At 44.2% G+C, this 21,397-nt stretch overlaps 1 protein-coding gene across 1 annotated transcript; it reads right to left on the reverse strand.

Moving 5' to 3' along the window:
* Nucleotides 1-474: 474 nt before the first annotated feature.
* Nucleotides 475-3,785, reverse strand: SAP18 (Sin3A associated protein 18). Its single transcript, XM_085063096.1, has 4 exons — nucleotides 3,627-3,785; nucleotides 3,279-3,388; nucleotides 1,623-1,745; nucleotides 475-945 (listed from the first exon to the last, which is right to left on the reverse strand). Exons 1-4 carry the CDS (start codon nucleotides 3,738-3,740, stop codon nucleotides 789-791), a joined length of 504 nt encoding a protein of 167 aa, XP_084919222.1. The 5' UTR covers nucleotides 3,741-3,785; the 3' UTR covers nucleotides 475-788.
* Nucleotides 3,786-21,397: the final 17,612 nt, after the last annotated feature.

The following is a 21,397-nucleotide window of genomic DNA, read 5'->3' on the forward strand; positions in this document are numbered from 1 at the left end:
GAACACTTACTTCAGTCCTTGAAAGGTGGAGGTTCTAATGAGCAGCTACTGCTTCCACTCCTGCTCTTTCCTTGCTCTGAGCACACAGGGGCTAAATGTGCAGAAACCAAGTGCCTGGTCCTGCCCAGACCAGCTGGATGCTCCCAGTCAGCCACGGACAGCTGGCCCACTGCTGGAAGAGCAGAGTCACCTGAGCATCTCAACATCTCCCCCTGCAGTGACAGAAGCAGCCAGCAGGCACCGACCTAAGTCCCACACTGCACTACTCTGCTAAGAGATGGGTCAGGCAACACCTCACACACACACACACCCACACCAGTCTCCCAGCTCCTCCCTGGACAACTGAGATCCCTGAGCTACCCCTTCCTCCATTTTCAGATTCTAGAAACTGACTGCTAAACACCCACAACACCCCCCAGCTTCATTAGTAACTTCTAACATGGAACATTGATACACCGCCAAACAATCAAAAGATTAATAACATCAATTTTTATTCCAAACAAGACAGAACTACAGGACACCTGAAATCCTACTGGTCATATTTTATGAAGTCTTTAAAACACTGGACACACTAACTTACTATTCAAACTATAACTATCAGGGATAAGATGATGGCACTGCTAAAGGCGTTTCTTCTAAACAAACTAAAAGTTAAGGTTTAAGAGTTAACTTCTTTTTATGATGCTCAGCTTTGTCTTCAATGCTTAGCAAGAAAAGCAAAAAAGTTAGCCTGCTTTAGAACAGCAAGTAGGAGTACACAGAACGCAATCATACAAAGAAGCAAAAGTTTAGTATGGTCTCATGCGGCTTGATGGGGGTGGTGCGCGATTTGGAGGAGTAATTGCTATATCCAAGTAGTCTCCTATCTGGAACTTCTGAGACTGCAATGTCATGGAATCATCTGTGCCCTTCCTGCCCGACATGGTGCTGCCGATCTCCTTCACCCTGTGAGTAGCAGAGGAAAAGCAAGAGTTATCAGCGGCCAATCTCTCCAGATGTCCAACATAGGAACTGCATGGGCTCATAACCCCCTACCCATGCCAGTCCCTGCACTGCACTTAGCACGTGGCTGCGTACACAAGACACTAGGGTGCTTCTCTGAAGTTCCAGGTGCACCAAGAAACTCTACACCTAATGCTCTGACATGGCAGAAGGTGGGGGAGCCTTCTACCCTATTATGTTAAATACCAGCAAGAACCCCTCACCCCCTTCCATACAGACAAAGCACAAGACCCTCCCAGATTCCAGAGTTGGGTATATCCACTGGATGCTGACTAAGATTAGTTCATGCCATTTTGGAATAGAGACTCCTGCAACAACATCACTGCTGTAACTCAGGTGTGAGACCTACCAGGAACAAAGCCTTATCTCAAGCTGGAGGTCCATGTTCCAGCTGGTTGCCAATACAGTACCAAAGCCTTCAAGCACACAAGCTTATTGCTTTGGGAACAAATTCACAGGGATGGTCACCAAGCACAATTTAGAGTTTGTAGTAGTCATCACACAGAACTTCAGAAGAGTGGTGTGTGGGTTCTGAACTTCAAAATCAGTGTTACTGGAGAATAATTTACTGCTCTGGTGCCCAAAGTATTCTCTTTACTCAGAGAAGAAATGCCATTTACCTATAGCCAGGCCTCTTGAGATCTGTAAAAACAATTGCAAAGTTGAAGTGCGTGCCCTTCTTCCGTGCTTCTGGGTAAACTTCTTTCACTAAGCTGGTGAGCTCCTTCAGAGTTGCGTCCATCCTAGATTAAACAAACCAACCGAAGTGCTTCACATTTTCAAAAGAACAGTAAAGCAAAGCTACCCAAGACATTTACTCAATACATTGCTACAATTTAACCTTATGTTTCTTTGCCTTGGTATACTCTATGTCCACATCCAAAGGTGAGGAAGATCTTACATTTCAGTTACACAGCAAGGCATTGATTCCACAACTGCACCACATGCCAAACAGCACATTTTAATTGGACAATCAAGAGATATGAAGTCACTCTAGTTTTGATTGTAGCACCTGGGAGAATTCACCACTTAGTGCACATTGGAGGCAACATGCTCTAGTGCAAATGTGTCTGATTCACTGCAATACTCAGACAAATCTCTTCACCTCTGTATACATTTCCACATCTACCTTTCCAGGTCTCTCTGAAGAGTTACCATTTAAACAGCAGAAGCCTACTTATTTTTTTAATGCATTAATGCATTCATATGAAGCATTAAAAGCTTCCTCACCTAAGCTGACATCTGTATTAAAACAGTTTCCTAACTATTAGAACAAATGTAAGAAAAGCAGAAAAAATAAGTTTTCCATTTCTGCACTAGCAGGCAGCACTCCTTTACCCAGCCTTCAACCACAGCAGGGCTAAAGCTCCTGTCTAGAATTTCAAGAACAAAAGTACTCAATCATGCAACTAAAGCGTCTCTAACCATACAGACTATGCACTCACTCCAAGCTTCAGGCAACCAAGGAGCAGTGTGTTGACAGACAATGCCCATTCTGACTTCTGCAGATGGCAAACAACTCAGACACCAGCAGCAGCCTGGACAGAGTCCATAAATCGCACTTAGAAGTAAATTAGAACTGCATGCTTTGGTAGCCACAAAAATGGATTTATTCAACTACACAGTGCACAAGTTCCAACTCTGGCAAAGATCATGAAGGCAAAGGAAGATTTAAAAAGTGGCATAATTCCTTTTCAAAGGCATTCTTCAAAATACTACAAACAATATCTAAGATGTTTGCAATGGAGACTAAGGCAGTTCTCCAAAATAAATTTGACAGTAATAAAAAGCAGCTCTGTGTTAAAACACTACTACCTGACCATGCAAAAACAAAACTCATTCCTGCACTCTCAGAAAGGTCTGAGTTAAACCAACAAATCATTCACACAACAGTTCAAGCCTTCTGGAACAACTATATCTACTGGATACACGGGGCTGTTGGAAAAAAATATAAGCATTGAAGGAGAACCTCTGCGCTGAATAGATGCGTTGTGATAACCATCGCCACAGCACAAGTTACCGATTAGGTTCAGCAGTAACTGGGCAACTCAGCGGCACTCAATCTCGGTGCGCAGTAATGAGTACTTAGCCAAAGCTGTGCTTTCAGAGCCGCCCCTTCTCAGCTGCCAGGGCACAGCCAGAACCGCTCTATTCCAGCGGCGGCGAAAACTCCCCCGCGCTTGCTGCTCCGACCTGCGGCTGCACCATTCCCACCTGGGGAATTGCACCCGGGGCCCAGGCGAGGCGCCGCTCGGCGCAACGGAGCTGTCACTCACCAGGTGTAGATCTGCAGCTCGCTGGAGGGCACATTGCCGCGGGAGAACTCGTCCATGCGGTGGTGCCGCCCATTGTTGGTGGTGAAGACGCGAAGCAGCAGCGGACACGTCTGCGGGGCGAGGCGGCGGTGAGAATGAGGATGGGGATAGGGGTGAGGATGGGGGCGAGGAGCCGCAAGGAGGATGGGGATTAGGATTAAGACGAGAGGCCGCTCGCCACGCCCCACCTTCCCCCCCGGCCTGAGGCCCCACCTCGTCACCGAACGCTCACCACGCCCCCCAGCCCCGCTGCCCGCCCTGGAGCGGCAGGAGAAGCAGCGCGGCGTCACCGCCCCGCACTCCGGACACCTTCTCGCGGTCGATCGGCTTCTCCGGCTCCTTCTTGATCTCCTCCTGCGTCACCCGCGACTCCACCGCCATCTTGCCGCGCCGCTCCCGGATGTCGTGCCGCGCGCCGCCCATCTCGCGAGAGCAGGCGGGGCGGGAGGCTGGGCGGAGCTCCTCCCTCAGGGCTGAGGCGCCGCCCTGCCCGCCGGGGTTCGGGCGATGCAGGGAAAGGGTGCGATCGCCGCTGTGGGGGACATAAATCAGCGGGAAAGCTAGTTAGACTCTGCATCTTAATGCTACGTTTAGGGAAAGGTCAAATGCATACGCTTCCCATTTACGGTCTTGGTTGGGTTTTTTTTTCCGCAAGTGGAAGCTTGTATCAGGTTAAATTTGAGCCTGTGGTTGTGTTTTACGAAATAAGCGGGGATATATAGTATCTATGAAAGAATACGAAGTGCCTGTTTCTGGTGTGACAGCTTTTTTTAAATGGCGAGAGTTGCTTGTTGCTCAGAGCAGTGGGGAGAGAGGGCTTCAGTTGTTCGTACAACGTTTACAATTCAGTTATTTCCTTGGATGCTGGGAATTTTATTTCTCATTTTGAGAGTAAAACAAAATCAGGTTTCTCTGTAAAATTATGCAGAAGCATGTGTGCTAGCAGGTGCAAAATAACTAAAAATGTGCGGCTGGAAGGGAGCTCTGAGGAGGCTGCGCAGGCCAAACCCCCGCTCCGAGCAGGATCGGCAAGGGCTGGCTGCCCAGGGCCAAGCCCGGCTGGATTCTGGGTGTGCCCAAGGATGGAGAGTGCTGGGCAACCTGCTCCGCTGCTCAGTCGCCTTTGCAGCTAGAAAAAGGAAAACAAACCAACAAAAGTTCATTTCTTATGTCAGCTGTGCCCTTTAGCTCTGGTTCCGTGGCTGGGCATCACTGAGAGGCCTGGCTGTCAGTCTTTGCTTCTGCTCACCAGGTATTCCCACACAGTGAGCCGTCTCTGTGAACAGTCCCAGCTCTCCCAGCCTGTCCTCATGTGACACTTTCTCCCAACCCTTACCCATCCCATTAAGCCATATTTGATGCTATATTATTGCAGTGTGCCCGCACTGCTCACACAATTCTCTGTTGGTGCTTGCAGCAGAGAACAGCACGTGTGCCACTGGAGCTGTCTCAGGGTCCCCATTGTGCAATGTATTTCTCAGAGTCAGGGAATTCAGGGTGCATTTGGGCTCCTGTCCCAGGTATAAGTCTAGCACCAGAAGTGAGTATAGTAAGTTCTGCACCAGGAAAAAAGCAGGTGCTTTTTAAAGTATTGCAAGTGTTGAAGTACCTGTGCTCTAAGGGTGATGTTGCAGTTTGATTTCACTTTTCCTGCCACTGTAGGAGACTGTTTCAAAGCTATTATTCATTAAAAAAAATATTTAGGGGAAAAATATTGTAAAGATAAAAGGGGAGACAAATACTCTATATTCACATATGATGTTTCTGTGTACATAATAAAGAAGAAAAAGGGTATGAGTCCATACTATCAAAAAAAAAGCTCTTGCAGTTCACTCTAATACAACCAACAGTATTTGGTTTAAAATGTTGATTTATGGCTCACCAAATACAAGATGAGAGAACCAGCAACCTACTAGAGTTCACCCTCAGTTTTTATTAACTTCCTTTTATACTAGTCTGGATAATGTTGTACAGTTTTTAATCTACATTAAGTTACAGCATATCATCATTCATTACCATAGGGAATGACTCAGCCTTGCCACCATTTGTGGGATTTGATTTCCCAGGCAACAATACAGTTTATTACTCTGCTAAAATTAATTATATCTGCCGTGATAATACACGCTTTGGGCTCAATGTGGGAACTGCCATTTCTGAAACAAAGGAATTTATGTTTAGAATCAGGTATTGTAAAGGAACAGCTGTAAGAAATAAAGCTCAATTCTGCTATGAATCTGGGTAGTTTCTTCTGCTAGAAGTTTTGGAGCACGTTATGTGAAAAATTACCCTAGTGGGCCTGAGTTTTAAGTAAATTAAAGCATTAATTAATTTATTATGCATCAACCAATTTATTTTTAGTCTAAAATCTTAGATTCTTATCTTACATACTTGGAAGCGAAGGTTGAAAATTATTTGGAAATGAAAATGCAGTGGTGTGACTGCAGGGTGTGGGTTTTCCTCGGGTTAGGGCTGTCTGGTTAAACAAGCCGTAACACCATAAACTGGGTTCCCACAGGTTTAGGCTGAGGTCTCTCATGCACTGGAGTTGGTCCAGCTGCTTGCTTTTGCCAGAGAAGGGGGATTTAGCTTCCACTGCTTGTCCTTAGGCACACGAGGGGGCTTTTGCTTCCCTTCTGCCAGGCATGACTCCCTAGATGCTTCCAAAAATAAGTTCAGTTCCCCAATTTAAGAGAAACCTATCTAGTGGGGGTCTGGTTCTCTGTCAGTTAATTTCATTTGACACTTTCTAAACTGATTCCAGGATTTCTAGACGTGGTGCAAGGTGAGTGGTGGGAAGTGCACGCCGAGGGGCAGCTGGGAGGCAGAGGGAGAGAATGGGAATGGAGGTGGGTGTGTCTCTTCAGTGTCACTGAGATGGTTGATTGCTTCGCTATCTCTTCACATTTAGTTAGGTTTTGGTGAGCAAGAGGTCCCCTCTGCTAGTTCAGGGACGCTGTGTGCTGTGCAAAAATGTACATGCAAACACGTATGTATAGGGTATGCTTAATTCGTTAATTTAATTAAAGCTCCTCACCGAGGTAGGGAGGCAGAGTAAGACTCTGCATTGGAGCAAGTCTCCAGCCTTTATTGTTGGGAAGGCCCAAAATATGACTCAAACGTTTTCAGCTGTGAGTGCTTGTAGAGCAGGAGACAAGTGTTTCGGAAGTGTGAATTGCCTCTTTAAGAATTGTCAACAGGTATTCTTAAGGAAGTGGTTATTCAAATAGCAAACAAATTGTTTATTGGGGTATCTAGGGCAGGTATGAATGAGTTGGTGCCATTAGGATATGGGACTGGGCAAAGGTGCCACAGCCCTTTAGAGAAGGGCACTGTGAGTCAGGGAGCCTAATGGCCTACAAAACACTTACTGTGATGACTGAAAGGGAAAAACAGAAGGAGCAGCTGGGATGGGGTAACTTAAAACTTTCTAGGCAGAAGGGAAGGATTGTAGCAAATAATAAATATCCTTGGGAAGATACAGAAAGTAAGGGCACAGCTGAGCCTGGGATATCAACCATTGAGGCAAACTTCCAGGAAACTAGAAAAATGGTAGCATGACCACAATAAGGAACTCCAAACATTTCGGACCCATGAGTGTGTTGAATCTGAGTTCAAGGAAGCTGAATTAGCTTCAGCAGCATACTACTTCCAGGTTCTCAAGGCTCCCAGGATTTCTGTCTTATTGGCTGTGTTTCTGAGCTCTTTCTAACCAGGACTACATACAGTTCCTTAATTTTTCTTGATTGTATGTGTATCCCATAAAGCCTGTTTGACAGAGGACTTGGTCTTTATCTTGATTGTGGAAAGTTCAACTACCCTGTTCTGGCAACAGCACAATCAACTTTCAAACATCTTTACAACCGAGTGAGCAAAGTCTCAAATTTGATGACACTTCTACTGCAATCCAGCTTTAGCTGGTGGAGGAAGAACACAGGCACAATTTCTTTGCAAATACAATTGCTGGTATTTCCTACATTTTGTGTCATGGTAATGTCATGGGTATGTTTTTATGTTCAGAATGCTCTGTGTGCAGTAGATTTCACTACAGTGTTTTAATTGCCTGTCTTTTGTACCAAAGTTAGTGTGAAATTCAAGAAGCCTGTAGTGCTACTAGAAAATGACACTGTTTTCATTTAAGCTTCAGCTTCTCTTCCCTGTTTGGAATTTAGATGATTTGGTTTTACAAAATGCATTGTAACTCTTGGGCTTCCATGGTTCTATTCAACCTCCCCATGAGGCAGCAGGTGAATGAGTCAGTGCAGGACAGACTGGCAGGGCTGGGATGTAGAAAAAGGGCTCTGGCACTGGATGTGTAAAGTGTGCAGAGACCCCTGAGGCAGCATCCTGATTCAGGAGCACCAAGACTTAGCTACCTGGAAGGAATCTGTACGTGTTTATATATTACATATATGTTTTTCTCTTTTTTTTTTTTCTGTAAAGTCATCAGAAGGACCAAAAAATGCCTTGAAGATGATTTACTGTTCTACAATATTGCAGAATTATTTAACTGTTAATGTGACAGTAGCACCAGTCAGGCTGTGGAGCCTCATGCTCACTCCAGAGACACAGGTGGTGTACAGAAGGCACAGCCACTGCTGTGCCTTGTAAACAAGCTGCCTCACATTTGCCAGTGCAAGACCTTGACTGAAGCTGAAAGTGGTTTGCTGTGTTGCCAAATGTTATAATTCTCCCATTCTGCTGGAACTATTCCACATCAGGTGTTTCCTGAAAGAGTATCCTCAGGATGCTTTTTTTCCGTTCCAGAAAAAATTATTTGGAGAATAATGTATTAGGCACATGAGCATTATCACTCACATTTGTTACTTCAGTTCATTTCAGATACCAACAGCAGTTTGTCAGAAGCCTGCAGTATCCACATTATTTTGAGAAAGGAATAAAATTTGTCAGAGATGCTTACTCCTATGTTAGAAATGTTCTCACAAAGCAAATACACTTGACTGAACTGTGGTATTAAAAAAAAAAAAACCCAAAACCCTGTCATTTATCTGAAGTCAGCTGAGACTAATATTGGGTACCTGGGTGTGTGAGGGATTCAGAAGGATGTCCACAGTGCTCCTGAGCTCTGCCACAGGCCTGGACATGGGAGCTGGGAACAGTGGGATCTATCTTGTTTTCCTTAGGGCGCTGCTCTTCACAGTGGGCAGCGAGAAAGCATGCAGGATGTGACTCTGCCTGCATCCCATGAGCAGTGTGAGGAGGGAGCTGGAGAGCCACAGCACTTCAGGCCAGTCCAGTGCAAAACCGATCACAATCTAAACTAGAGAGTACAGGTTGTATAAGAGAGATCCAACAAAAAGTGTAATGACTACTTAAATTTCATCTGGAAGGGATCAGAACAAACTGGAACTTGTAGTTGTCAGCAGAGGAAGACAGAGTTCAGTTTCAAGTAAAGAAAAAGTAACTCCAGGTCTGTCATGTGGAGATGTTTTCTTCTCTATACAAATACCCGTGAAGGTGAGATGCTGAGGTGTACTAAATATTCTATTGATTTTTCCTGGTGGAGTTGTTGACTGGCTTACAAAATACAAAATTAAGGAAGAAATGTTGCCAGAATCTAAACCTGGATTTCATTAAAACATGTTGTCATTTCTCTATAAAATACATCTGCTACAATATCCCAGAAATTTTAGACACACAATAGAGTAATAAACTACTTTTATAACTTGGGTAATACTCTACCATAGATTCCTGATTTCCCCCCTACTGTTTGTCTGAAATTACCTCAGTACAAAAACATTCATACACTGTAAGGGAAGAACAAATGGGTTATCATTTCAGTAAGTGGAATTTTTTTTAATTGTGTATGAGATGTGTTTTATAGAGAGGACAACCAACACTGGAAGTTGGTTAGCCTGTAATTCACTGCAAATAGTTAGGTCAGCAGCATAGGTTCCTGCCTGTACTTCCTGGGAGCTGTATTTCCTGGGTTTCCTTCACTGGGGCAGCTCCACTACAGGAAGCAGTGGTGAGAAACCAACTCAATGTGAAGGTTACTTTCGTTGCTGGTGCTTTCCCCAGTTGCAGGTGCTGCTGCCACCCACTGAGTGAACCGATTTTCCCTGGGGACACAGCAGCTGCCTGACCTGCTGCCCTTGCACTGGCTGCTCTGAGGGCAACAGCACTATCCTCCAAGTGCCCTGCATGGCAAAGCCAGCATGTTCCCTCACAACATCAGCAGCTGGAAGAGATGTCCTTAATATTGTCTTCCACATTTCCTGTGCAGACAAATCCCTTCCCTGCCTGCTTCCTGGATTAATGTGATCCCATCCTTGAACACAACACAAAAGTCTGAGAAGGGGGCGATTGTGTCCATCAGATAGACACATTCCTGTTCGTGCTTTGGTGGGAACATTTCCATGAGTAAGTGTTAACAGATTAGGTTTATGGTTATTTCAGTATCTTCCCCCAAATATTTGTTATTTTCCCTTCCTGTGGAAGAATAATATTCAATTAGTTAAGCTTTTTCTCCTGAGGAAGGAAACTCCAACTGAGTGTACCAACATACACATATTTTATATGCAGCTCCCTGGCTATGCTTCTCTTCAGCTTGCCATACACTCCCAGAAGTTTCCAGTCTGTGGCATACACTGTTCCTGTTGAAAATAGTAAATGGATAAAGATGCATGCCGAGAACAGGTATTTCCTTCTCTGTTTTCTGCCTCAGTATGATGGATCTTAACACAAAGAACGTCCCGTGTCTGGCATTTCACACTGATCCTGCAACGATGAGGGAACTGTTGACAAGTAAATCCTCTCTGGGATAGTAAGAGGTGTGTTTTTTCTGGCTTCATTATGGGGTTCACAGAGCCCCACAAAAGGTTTATGAGAATAGTGTGTATTCTTCAGAAGAAAGGATGATGTTGTGTAAGCCATTACATGTGTCTCACCTCCAGAAACATCGTCATAAAGAGTCAGGCAAAACTTTTCTCCAAAGTAAGTTGTTCCATGTGGCAGGCTTTGTCAAGCACAAAACACAAAGCAAAGCCTCAGCACCCTGAGACAGCTCAGCTGCCTTGCAGAAATATCTTTTGTGGCTCAACAAGGAGGTCAGAAAACACAGTTCTTTTGCTCCTTTTAGTTTCTTTCGTTCTTTTTTTTTCCGAGTGGCCACTTAAAACAAAAACATTCTGGCCACTATAAATTACACACGAAGTTTTGATTAATTCAATAAAAACCCAAATTCTTTTCTGAATGCTATGCAGTATCAATTAACTCTAACAATCTTTTTGAAAGAAAGGAAATGTCAGTCACTGGGAGTTTACAATATGTGATGATTGAGTCCAGAATGAATTCTGACAGCTTGGTTACCATAAGCTCCTCAGAGACACAGTGCTTAGTGGAAACACTGAAATACTCCTGATGGTAGTGGCAGGAATAGTGCCAGTAAAACAGAATGTGCTGTGGGCATAATGTGAGGCAGAATCACGTTGGCTCCTGCACACAGTAACTTCAAAAGTTCCTAGAAAATTTGTGCATGCCTATTCCTTGGACCAAGAAAGAATAACCTCTCTATGTACCACTGGCAATGGTTGTCAGCTCTACTGTATTCCATTTTGCACACGGCAGAAGGTGCTGGGGAAATTGCAAATATAGGAAGTGTTGCTGCAGAGCAATGAATGCCTGTTGGGGTTGTAGATGAGCAATCGTAAGGGCATGGGAAGAAGTGCACTCAGTGCCCAGGGTGCTGGCAGGAAGAAATCACTGTTTTTACATTTCTTGCTGTTCCTTCCCCATCAACTCTCTAGGCAGAGTTGGTCATGGTGAGTTCTCCATAGAGTTATTGCAATGAAACAGTTTAGCAAAGGCTTCATACTTAAAGAGTTCACAAAAATCCTGCTGCTCTTGCCTGGACTGGGTGAGGAAGGGTTCACACAAGCAGCTGTGCTGGCACATCAGTGGGCTAGAGGAGATGCTGGTAAAAGGCATCCTTCTTGCAGTGGTTCAGTTGGAGTCAGAAGATTACTTCTGTCCGTAACCTGGTGCTTTCAAATGACTGGCTGTATGATGTGACAAGTTATGTGACAGCATGACAGACTGTGAGGTTTCAGATTGCTGTAAGCAGCACTCTTTGTTTGTGTTCACAAGTTGTATAAGAAAGTGCAGCAGTCCAAAAAGTAAATAAGTGCCTTACAGACTTGCTGGGGGAAAATCCTTGCAAATGAAGACAAGAGGAAAGAAACTATTTAAAAGGAAGTGAATAAAAAAAAAAACTTGGGGTGACCATTCTTCACAGTTAGCTTTATGTTTTGTTACCCCTGTTACAAAGCTAAGAATAATTCTGAATCATTTCTATAAAACTTCAGGGCATAGAAGAGCAGGAGAAATGGCACTTCTATGCACCTTACATTACATTTCTTCAATGTGGAGCAAGATAAAATAAGCTCTATTTTATTTGGGCTTAAGGAATGTAAAGGCATAATAATTACCAGCTGATATACCAATTTAATGCAGGTGTTCAGAGTTTTAAAAGATAAAGTGATAATGACTCAAAGTTACCTTTAAAAAAAGATCTCAAAATTTTCAGAGAAACAAATACTAGAAAAAGAGACTCCATTATATGAAAGGAATTTTAACTCTCAAATATGAAAAGTACAAGAATTCTGTTCCCAGAAATACGGACAGATTCCCTGCCTGCTAGAGGTGAGCATATACTAAACATAAAGCTTTGAAAATTTCAACGTGAAATATTAAGAACACGGGGCACAGTCATTGCTAAATTCTAAAATACAGATTCTGCTGTATGGGATAAATCTTAAAATGTTTCTGAAATTCAGCAGTCTAGCTGCTGAGAGTTTCTTTCAGACTTGGGTCTGGCTTCACCCAAAAAAATATTGAGCTGCTGCTCCTCAAACATTCTTCAGTCATATGAATGAGACTCAGAAAGGATTTTAGCCATGACCAAAGAGGAAATTATACACTATAGAAGTTATTAACTGGTTTCCAAGTAGAAACCATGAAGACTAGTCAGAATGAGAGATTTATGAGTGTCTGTCCATCTTGGGGTCCAAATGAAGTGGGAAGATTTCTGTATGTGTGCTAACATGTCTGTAGTTCTTTGAACTGTGGCCAGTGGATGCAAATGATTTGGCCTACAGAGGCATTTCGCACTTTACATTATATGTTTAGATGGCAGATGAAATTTTTGGTCATTCATGGAAAAGTTCTCACTGCATTTGCACTCAGGGATGCCTGGATTTTGGTGAATGCTTTTTCATCCCACATTCTTTGAGCATCGTTTCTTAGGTTGGTAATTTTTGGTGGTGTCAGTGGTGGAATGCCACCAAGAATGGGCTGTGCACCTGCTCCTGGGAGCTCTAAAGCTCATCCTCCTCCTGCTCTCTTGTGGGATGTGAGTTATACAGCTCTGTTAGCTCTGTACACATGCTGACGGCTGAACTGCAGGAGATTTTACAGTTTCTTCAGGCTGCCTGAATGAGTCTTGGCTTCTTGCTGGGACAGCATTCCCATGATCCCAGCCACCAGTATTGTGAGTGGCTTGATCAGTGGCTAGCTGGCAGGGATAATAGGTGGGAAAAGGTACTTGAAAGCAGCTGGTCCTTGGCAAGATTGGAAAACGTCGGGTGCAAGTGTTATTGGCCCTACCTGTGTGTCACTGATGGAGCAAGGCTGCAGGGGCATTGCTGAAATGGGGTAATTATACTTTGTGTACACCATTTCCTGGCCCAGCCAGGAGCAAAGCCATAACTGTGACAAGCAGCAATGCAGTCTTTGGTTAATGTCATAGCTTTTAAAAGACTTCCAGAAAAGATGAATCCTGCTTTCCTGACTGTAACAATGCATACCTAATCCCAAATCACCTTTTCTTTGACTGTCAAATTATAAACAAGCCCTCTGACTTCTGGGGAAGGAGTGTGCAGAGTGCCAGGCTCTCTGATGAATGTGTGAAAACCTTCACTCACTGGAGCACTGTAGCAGAAAAGGAATGAGACAGGCACAGTGCAGGCAGGTGTCCTTGCACAGGGAATGTGGCCATGGCATGTCCCTGGGGTCTTTGAGCCAAGGCATGTGCCTGTCCAGCCACACCAGCACCGCCATAGGGAACAAACTGGGACATTAAACTCCTCTCACTGAATAGCTGATTAAGCTCCTGCACTGTCCTCAGGCAAAGAAATAACATATTTCTTCCCTGAAATTATTTTGTATTTCCCTGGAGGGTTCTTAAAATATCCACGACACAAAGTGTAAAGGAAAAACTGCTGGAATTTGGTCCTACTGAGGGCAAGGTAACAATGTGAAGGATATGAGGCAAGGTACCATTTCATTGTGCTTTACAAGTGCTTGTAATTTACATCTCATCGCTTTCAAAGCCTCTGCTGGTAATATTTCCTTCTAAGAATAGAGCTTAAAGGTATTTTAAGAATTCTAGCTGTTGTGCAATTAATAGGGTAACACTTTGTTCTGAGTAAAAGGATCTGCTTGTTTGAGCAGTAACAGTATTTTGCATGTAAAAAAGGGGGAATGGGGAATGGTTTATTGCCAGCACTTTTCCTTACAGGGGGATGAATCACTTACATTCTTGGCAACCAAGCTCAAATTCACAAGAATGCTCAGTTTGATCAACTTCCTTCAAAACACTTAGCTCAAAGTAAAGAGGAAAAAAGAGAGAAAGAAACTTGGATGGGCTTGGATGCAGAAGACATTACAAAATGGACATCCAAGCAGGAAGACAATAAATCTAGTATACAAATTATTTTGCCCAAAGCAAGTCACTGACTTGCTGTTACAGGAGGGTCCAGTCTAAATTAAGAGAGTCCTGGAAGGGAAAAACAGAGCAAGGAGGAAAAGAGCCAGAGCAGAGAAAGAAAACGCCTGCCAATCTGGCAGACATGGCAGATGTTGTGTCAAACATGAGTTTATTTGCTAACAAAACAATGTGAATTTTCACGAAAAATTACCACCCTTCCCTTCAGAGTGGAAGATTGTGCTGAGAAACAAAATATGAGAATACAGTTAGTTTAGGTGAGAGGGGAGTGCCTATATTCAGGCTGTGGTTTCACACAGCAAAGGCTAAGGGTCATGAGGGGCCTTCTTTGGCAGCAGCAAAGGGCGAACCAAGCCATGCCCTGGTTGCTCCTTTCCACCTGTGCAGTGGACCCCACTGAGGAAGGGATGGCACTGAAAATGGTCCCTTTTAGTTTTTAGTGCATTCTTTTTCAGCTGGATTGGTTGCCTGGGCTGGTGCACCAAGCAGCCACCTGTGGCAATGCACAATATACCCAAGTGTCAGTGGAGGAGATTACAAGGGTAAGGGGACATGGCAGAGGGGGAATGAAGAAGCTGGATAGGCATCCCCACTCCTACTGTGCCACCTCATTCGTGATTTTCCACACAGCACCAATCTAAGGGACATTTGGCCCTGCTACGCCCTTCTGCTCAGACAGTCAAGTGGCAGCTTCAATGAGAACAGCACAATTGCTTGTTGGCTGAAGTAAAAACAACCCAAGCAAAACCCAAAACATTATTTAGTGTGGAATTTCCCTTTTTCTAGGTCATCCTGTGGTCATGCAAACAGCTGTGTCAGTATAAAAGCATGACAATGAGGAGTGATGGAGGACAAGAAGGGAAGTACTGCTCCCCAGTACCTTTTGATTTCCCCCTGCTCTGGCACCCCTCACCTGCAATGCACAGCGGTGCCAGAGCACTTCCAGATGATTAAGATAAATGTGAGTGTGTCACATCCTTCAGCCACCATTGGGCTGCTGTGCTTCTGTCTAGGGCTCCCTCCCAAAATCTATTTGCTACCTAGTGAAACTAATATGGGGGGATAAAACAATAATTGGGGAAGAATCAGAAGGTAGAGGCCTAGGAGGGCTGGGCCAAGGGACAAAGGATAAGTGCAACTCAAAGCAGGACCCAAGATACTGCAGAAGTGTCAGTGTCGAATAACCTCAGCATCACACAATTGCTGTTCTGTGTCGTCAGGATCCCAGTTTCCATGTGCTTCTCATTTCTGTCATGCTCTGCAGTGCCCATGTAGGGAATCCAGTGCTCTCTGATTCTGTGAGCAGATATGTTGCTTACATGTAGTAACTCCCACACTTTAGGGGCACTGAATGTACTGTGTATTCACCAAGCAACAACATCCCATTCATAGAATAAGATCAGTGCTTCCTGGTCTGGTTTCCTGTGCACAGATTGTACAATAGGTCAGCACAGGTCCTGGGGATATGTCCAGGTTTTCCACATGTGTAGCCTTCCTATCCAAGCTGCAGTACAGACAATCCTCAAACATCTGTGCAGGCAAATTTTCTGGGCAGAAAAAGAAAATACCTAGCAAATCTGGATAGAGGGTAGCCCAAGTCAGAGCCTCCAACACATCATGAAACACTGGACCAAGCTCCCAAAGAGAAATGTGTGGAATCTTTGGACTGGAGTTTTTAAGACTAGAGAAGTATCTGCCATAGTGAAGAATGACAGCCTAAAGTAGATCCTTTACAGCCTTATTTCCTGAAAGGGAGGACTAGTTTGACTCTGCAGAATGAAGAATGGCAAGTACAGTCTGTTCTCTGCTCTGCAACCGGCTCTCTCCTCCACCCTCTTGCTGGAATCAGTGTGAAACCCAATGCAGATGCTCAGGCTGGGCACTGAGAAAAGGGAGATTTGTATGCAATGTCTGTGTATTCATGCATGAGAGAAACTGTGGCAGCTATGGTGTTCCCTCATAGTAATGCAGAGTAAGACGGAAATGGGATGAATGTTTTTTTCAGGATTAAAATAAGCAGAACAAGAGCCAGTTGTTGTTTTGGGGAAGAGGAAAGCAGCTGATGTCAAAATGTTTCACCAACTTGGCAAAAATGCCAAGCTGGCCCTGCCTGCAGCATACACGAACTTCAAAGGGCTTATCTTGAATAAGAATTGAGGGAGCCAGATCACTGTTTCCTACATGTATTCAGCTGAGGTGAAATGATATGCAAGTCTGTATCCCAAGGGTGTGTTTTCCTTCTGATGCCAGCCAATTTGCTGACACCTCTGCCTGCAGGTTTGTGGGATCAGTCTTGCTTTAGCTGCATACACCCAGAGGGAGCTCAGTTCTGACCCAGCACCAGTAAGAATGGGTCACATTCTCACAAGTGGTCACTTCAGGAGCACTGGTCCACGGTGGGAACACTGAAACAGATGGTGAGGCCCTTGCTCCAGCGGTGAGGCAGTACTCAGGAGGGGTGTGTAGTTCTTAAACAGGATGCAGGCTGAATAACCCTCCATTCCTGAAGAGGGTGGTCCCTGAAGGTCAGGGCTGCCTTCAATGGTGTGGCAGTGTGAGAGGAAACTGCCTCAGAGGGTGCTTTCATAATGCTCAGACTATGAATAAATTTAGCCTGTTGTACTCTGGGTTCCCAAGTGTTACTCATAAAAAATGTGTATAAGGAGAATAAGGTTAGGAGAAAAACCAATTCTCCAGCTAAACTTCCATTACAGGATGAACAGGGGTCCTCCTCCCCCCACCCTTTGTCTGATTTCAGACAAAGGGCTTTGTATCCCGCATAAAAGTTCTCTTTGCTGCCTGGAAGGAACATATGGATTGTAGGTAATACAAATCTGGAAGAGCTCAGCTCACAGAGTAACAGAATACCTGGGGTTGGAAGGATCCTCATGGTGTGATTTAGTGCAAACCTCTACTCAAGCAGGGTCACCTGCAGCAGGTTGCTCGGGACCATGTCCAGTCAGATTTTGCAAATCCCCACTTATGGAGGCTCCATAGCCTCTCTGGGGAACTGAATGGACAGGAAATTACCAGAGACCTGATGTCAGTGCAGATAATTTTGACACTTTTCACCTTTATGGTAAATTATTAAAGTACAGCCTGAATAAATCTACTTGATATTCACTCATTGACTCTGGTTCTGTTGAGACTGGGTATAAAATTATGTGGACCAAGGCTGATCCATACTTAACCCAGTTGCATAATTTTGGGGGAAAGACAGTCAAAGACAGTTAGGTGCTACACAGGATTAACATACTGTGGTCCCGTGGGAACTCTCCTAGTTAGGACAGAAGCAGCCATTACTCCAGTCAGTGTTGTGCTAATTTCGTGGAAGGAGGACCAAGGGTCTCTGAACCTGTTACAATAATAAATCCAGAAAAACTATTAAGATTTTTTCATCCTTTAAACCACAAAGAGTTTTCTGAGAATATTTGTCCCTTAAATTCCAGAAGATGAGGGAACAGATAGGGCTGTGCTTTTCTGTTCCCATGCTTCAGAGCCAACACTTTACCCTGACCATCACTGTTACCAGGGCAGCATCACAGTTCTGGCAAGAGATCTTATCTGAAGTCTTAATAGAGGCACATTTAGGCTATTCAAGGCAGTTTTATATTGCTCAAGCTGAAGTCAGTGAAATGTTTCAATTAGCAAGCAAACACAGTCTGTCGATTTCCTCTGTGTGATGCACAGAAATCTGTCTGCTTCCTCCCCAAGTACAGTACAGCATGTCTAAGCCACTGGCTACTATAATTAGGATGGGGAAAACGTTTATGTGGCACTATGAAGGTGAACTGGGTGCTTTGCAAGTACAAAAACACTAAACTTATTCCCAAAGCATTCAGAGTCAAATGTGGTTAAGAAAAAACACAAGGCACTTGTCTCCAGGGAAAAATGGATCCTGCAGAGACGAGGAATCACCAGGGCAGCAGGTTTGAATGACAGATCTGAAGAAGGGAGCTCCTGGGCTGAATGACTGGATGTCACTCAGAAACACTGGAGTTTCTTTCCTAATCTGCCATGGACTTCATAGGTGACCTTCAGGAGTCAAGGATTCTGTGCATGAGTTCTCCCCATAACACTGGCATTACTCCAACTAATTCAGTTTCCAAAATAAAGGCAGGCTATGGAATAGAGGCTAGGAGAAGACAAGAGGTGCTGTGGCAGGATAGCATCAGGAGGCACACAGGAAGCAAGAGAGGGAACAGGCAAAGAAGAGGAAAAGCCTCTGAAGAGTGAGGAGGCAGGGAGTCAATGGCAAGAATAAGAAATGAGATGGGATCCTTGAAGTCTAGGGCAGGAGAAGGTAGATTTAAAATTTTTTGGTTAGGCTAAAGGTGGTACAGAAAACCTGAAAGAGTAGCTGTCAGTGAATTACAGTAGCTGAAACAGGTAATGGCCAGAGCACAGAGAAGAACTGTAGTCATGGTGATAGAATAGCAAGGCCCACTTCAAGAAGGAGACAGAAACTAAGTGTTTCAGATTAGGCCTTTCATGAGAGACCAGTGATGTGAAATAAAAGGAAAGAAGTCTAAAAAAACCTCCCTGAACTCAGGAATAAAATAGAGGAAGTACAGAAATCAGATTTGAGACAACTGATACTTTTATATCAAACAAAATGTGTTTGAGGTAGACTTAATATGTAATAGCAGCAAGAGCTTCAAGAGAAGAAATTTTAAAAGCCACAGGGATCTACACCTAGATAGTCATGGAGAGAACAGAAGATCATTTCCCCTCTAGAAAGGTGCAGGCAGAAATGACCAAGTGCAATCAGGGGAGGAGAATGGAACAATCAGCAGTGCCATGTCTCAGGGGCCACCAGACTAAAATTTGCAACTAAACATTTGGTGTCACCCACTCTGTGCACATGCCTCCCCTCATTTGTCAACATGAGGATTCAGTGTGGTGTTTCAAATGGACATGAGGAGCAGCAGAAAACTGAAATTCCAAGTGGCCAAGAAAACACTTGTTGCATACAGACACAGTCTTTGCTTGCATTTCACAACATTGCACAAGGCTTAAAAAGTAATCTCCAAATTTGCACACCCATATCACTGTGTACACAGAGAATGGCTAAGCAGACCTGGTGTGCATTGAAATTCATGTCATAGCCTGAGCCTGCCCTCTTGCTCCATACACCATGGGCTTGGCATTGCAGAGAGCATTAGAGCATCTGGAGTTTCATGTGAATCTTTGAGAAGTGGAAAATAGACACAAGAGCAATTAGACTGTTCTTGTTAGGCTAAAGGGAATATAAAGGAGCATGGTGAGAAACTGTAAATTAATTGCAGAATTTGAAGCAAAAAATGGCCAGAGCACAGAGAAGACCTTTTAAAAAGGAAGACCCAAGGAACTATAGGCCAGTCAGTATCATCTCTGTGTCCAGCAAGATCACAGAGAAGATCCTCCTGGAAACTACACTAAGACACATGGAAAATGAGGTGATTGTTGACAGCCAACAGGGTTTCACTAGGGGCAAATTATGCCTGACAAATTGGTGGTCTTCTACAATGAGGTTACAACAGTAGTGGATAAAGGAAGAGCAACAGACATAATTTACCTGGATTTGTGCAAAGCATTTGACGTTGTCCCACATGACATCCTCATTTCTAAAATGGAGACACATGGATTTGATGGATGGACCATTGGCTGGATGGTCACACTTAAAGAGTTATGGTCAACAGCTTCATGTCCAAGTGGAGACAAATGACAAGTGGCATTCCTCAGGGACTGGTGTTGTGACTGGTGCTGTTTAACAGCTTTGTCAGTGACATGGACAGTGGCATTGAGTGCACCCTCAGTGAGTTTGCCAGTGACACCAAACTCTGTAGGGCAATTGACAAGCTGGAGGGAAGGGATGTCATCCAGAGAAACTTTGACAAGCTTGAGAGATGGGCCCATGTGAACCTCATGAAGTTGAAAAAGGCCAAGTGCAAGGTCCTACATATGAGCACAAATACGAGCACAAATACAGGCTGGATGGAGGATGGATTGAGATCAGCACCAAGCAGAAGGACTTAGGGGTGCTGGTGGACAAGAAGCTTGGTATGTCTTGGCAATCTTCTCTCCCCCCAGAAAGCCAACTGCATCCTGGGCTGCATCCAAAGCAGTGTGGGCAGCAGGGCAAGGGAGGGGATTCTGCCCCTCTGCTCTGCTCTGCTCTGCTCAGACCCCACCTGGGACACTGCATCCAGATTTGGGCTCTCCAGCATAACAATGACCCACTGGACTGGGTCCATTGGAAGACCATGAAAAAGATGATCAGAGGGCTGGAGCACCTCTCCTATGAACACAGACTGAGAGAGTTGGGATTGTTCAGCCTGAAGAGGAAAAGGCCTTGGAGAGACCTTAGAGTAGCCTTCCAGTACCTGAAGGGGGCCACATGAGAGCTGGAGAGACTTTTTATGAAGGCATGTAGTGACAGAGGAGTAGCTTTAAACTGACAGAGAGTAAGTTTATATTAGATATTAGGAAGAAATTCTTCCCTGTGAGGATGGTGAGGCACTGCCACAGATTGCCCAGAGAAGTTGTGGATGCTCCATGCCTGGAAGTGTTCAAGGCCAGGTTGGATGGGACTTGGAGCAATGTGCTCTAGTGGAAGGTGTCCTTGTCTCAATGGCAGGGGGGTTGGAGCTAGATGATCTTTAAGGTCCCTTGCAACCCAAACCATTCTATGAGTCTATGATTTGTAATCATGGTGATAGAAAAGCAAGGGATTTTCTGCGTCTCTATTCACTTTGATTTACAGTATAACAATATTCCTAATCATGTGTTTATCACATCCCAAGACTTAAAGAAGTCTTTATTCATGTAAGTTACAGATTCATTATAACCAAATTCTGTATTTTAATTATTTACAAATCACATATTATCCAACCTACAGTTTACTGACTGGTGATGAAGAAATGCTACCCCCTAACACTGAAATCCTTTTTTTTTTTTAATCCTGGAGTTAAGATTTTATGAACTCTAGCAGAGTATGTAAAGATAACAGAGCAGAAACTGAAAGAAAATAGCTAGAAAATTGAAAGCATGTTTAGGACTGCTGTGATGCTTTTTAGATGTGGAACTGTGTATTCCTGAAGTGAGCTAAAAGCAGTGGCTGGTGTGGGAAGTTGATTCAAAATAGATGTGGGTTGAAAGACTGTGTGGAAGACTAGGAGACACGCAGTGATAATGATAGTCATCAAACAGGAACATGTGGTAGTGAAGCATTTTTGGAGGGGAAATGCTTTCAGTATCGATGCTGTTTTCATGTTGTATTATTCTGTGATGATACTCTAGTAAAGCATTATGGAGAGCTGGGGATTTTTCAGTCTCCTGTGGTAGATTGACCCTG

The sequence above is a fragment of the Lichenostomus cassidix genome, chromosome 1, assembly GCF_008360975.1.
Source record: "Lichenostomus cassidix isolate B80296 chromosome 1, HeHo_3.0, whole genome shotgun sequence".
Classification (NCBI taxonomy): Eukaryota; Metazoa; Chordata; class Aves; order Passeriformes; family Meliphagidae; genus Lichenostomus; species Lichenostomus cassidix.

What these genes read in the sequence shown, in the direction of transcription:
- SAP18 (XM_085063096.1), bottom strand. Translation starts at nt 3,740, where the DNA reads ATGGGCGGCGCGCGGCACGACATCCGGGAGCGGCGCGGCAAGATGGCG. An exon ending in AGCCGATCGACCGCGAGAAG is followed by an intron (nt 3,389 to 3,626) that starts GTGTCCGGAGTG and finishes CTCGCCCCGCAG; the next exon opens with ACGTGTCCGCTGCTGCTTCG. An exon ending in GAGCTGCAGATCTACACCTG is followed by an intron (nt 1,746 to 3,278) that starts GTGAGTGACAGC and finishes TGTTTAATCTAG; the next exon opens with GATGGACGCAACTCTGAAGG.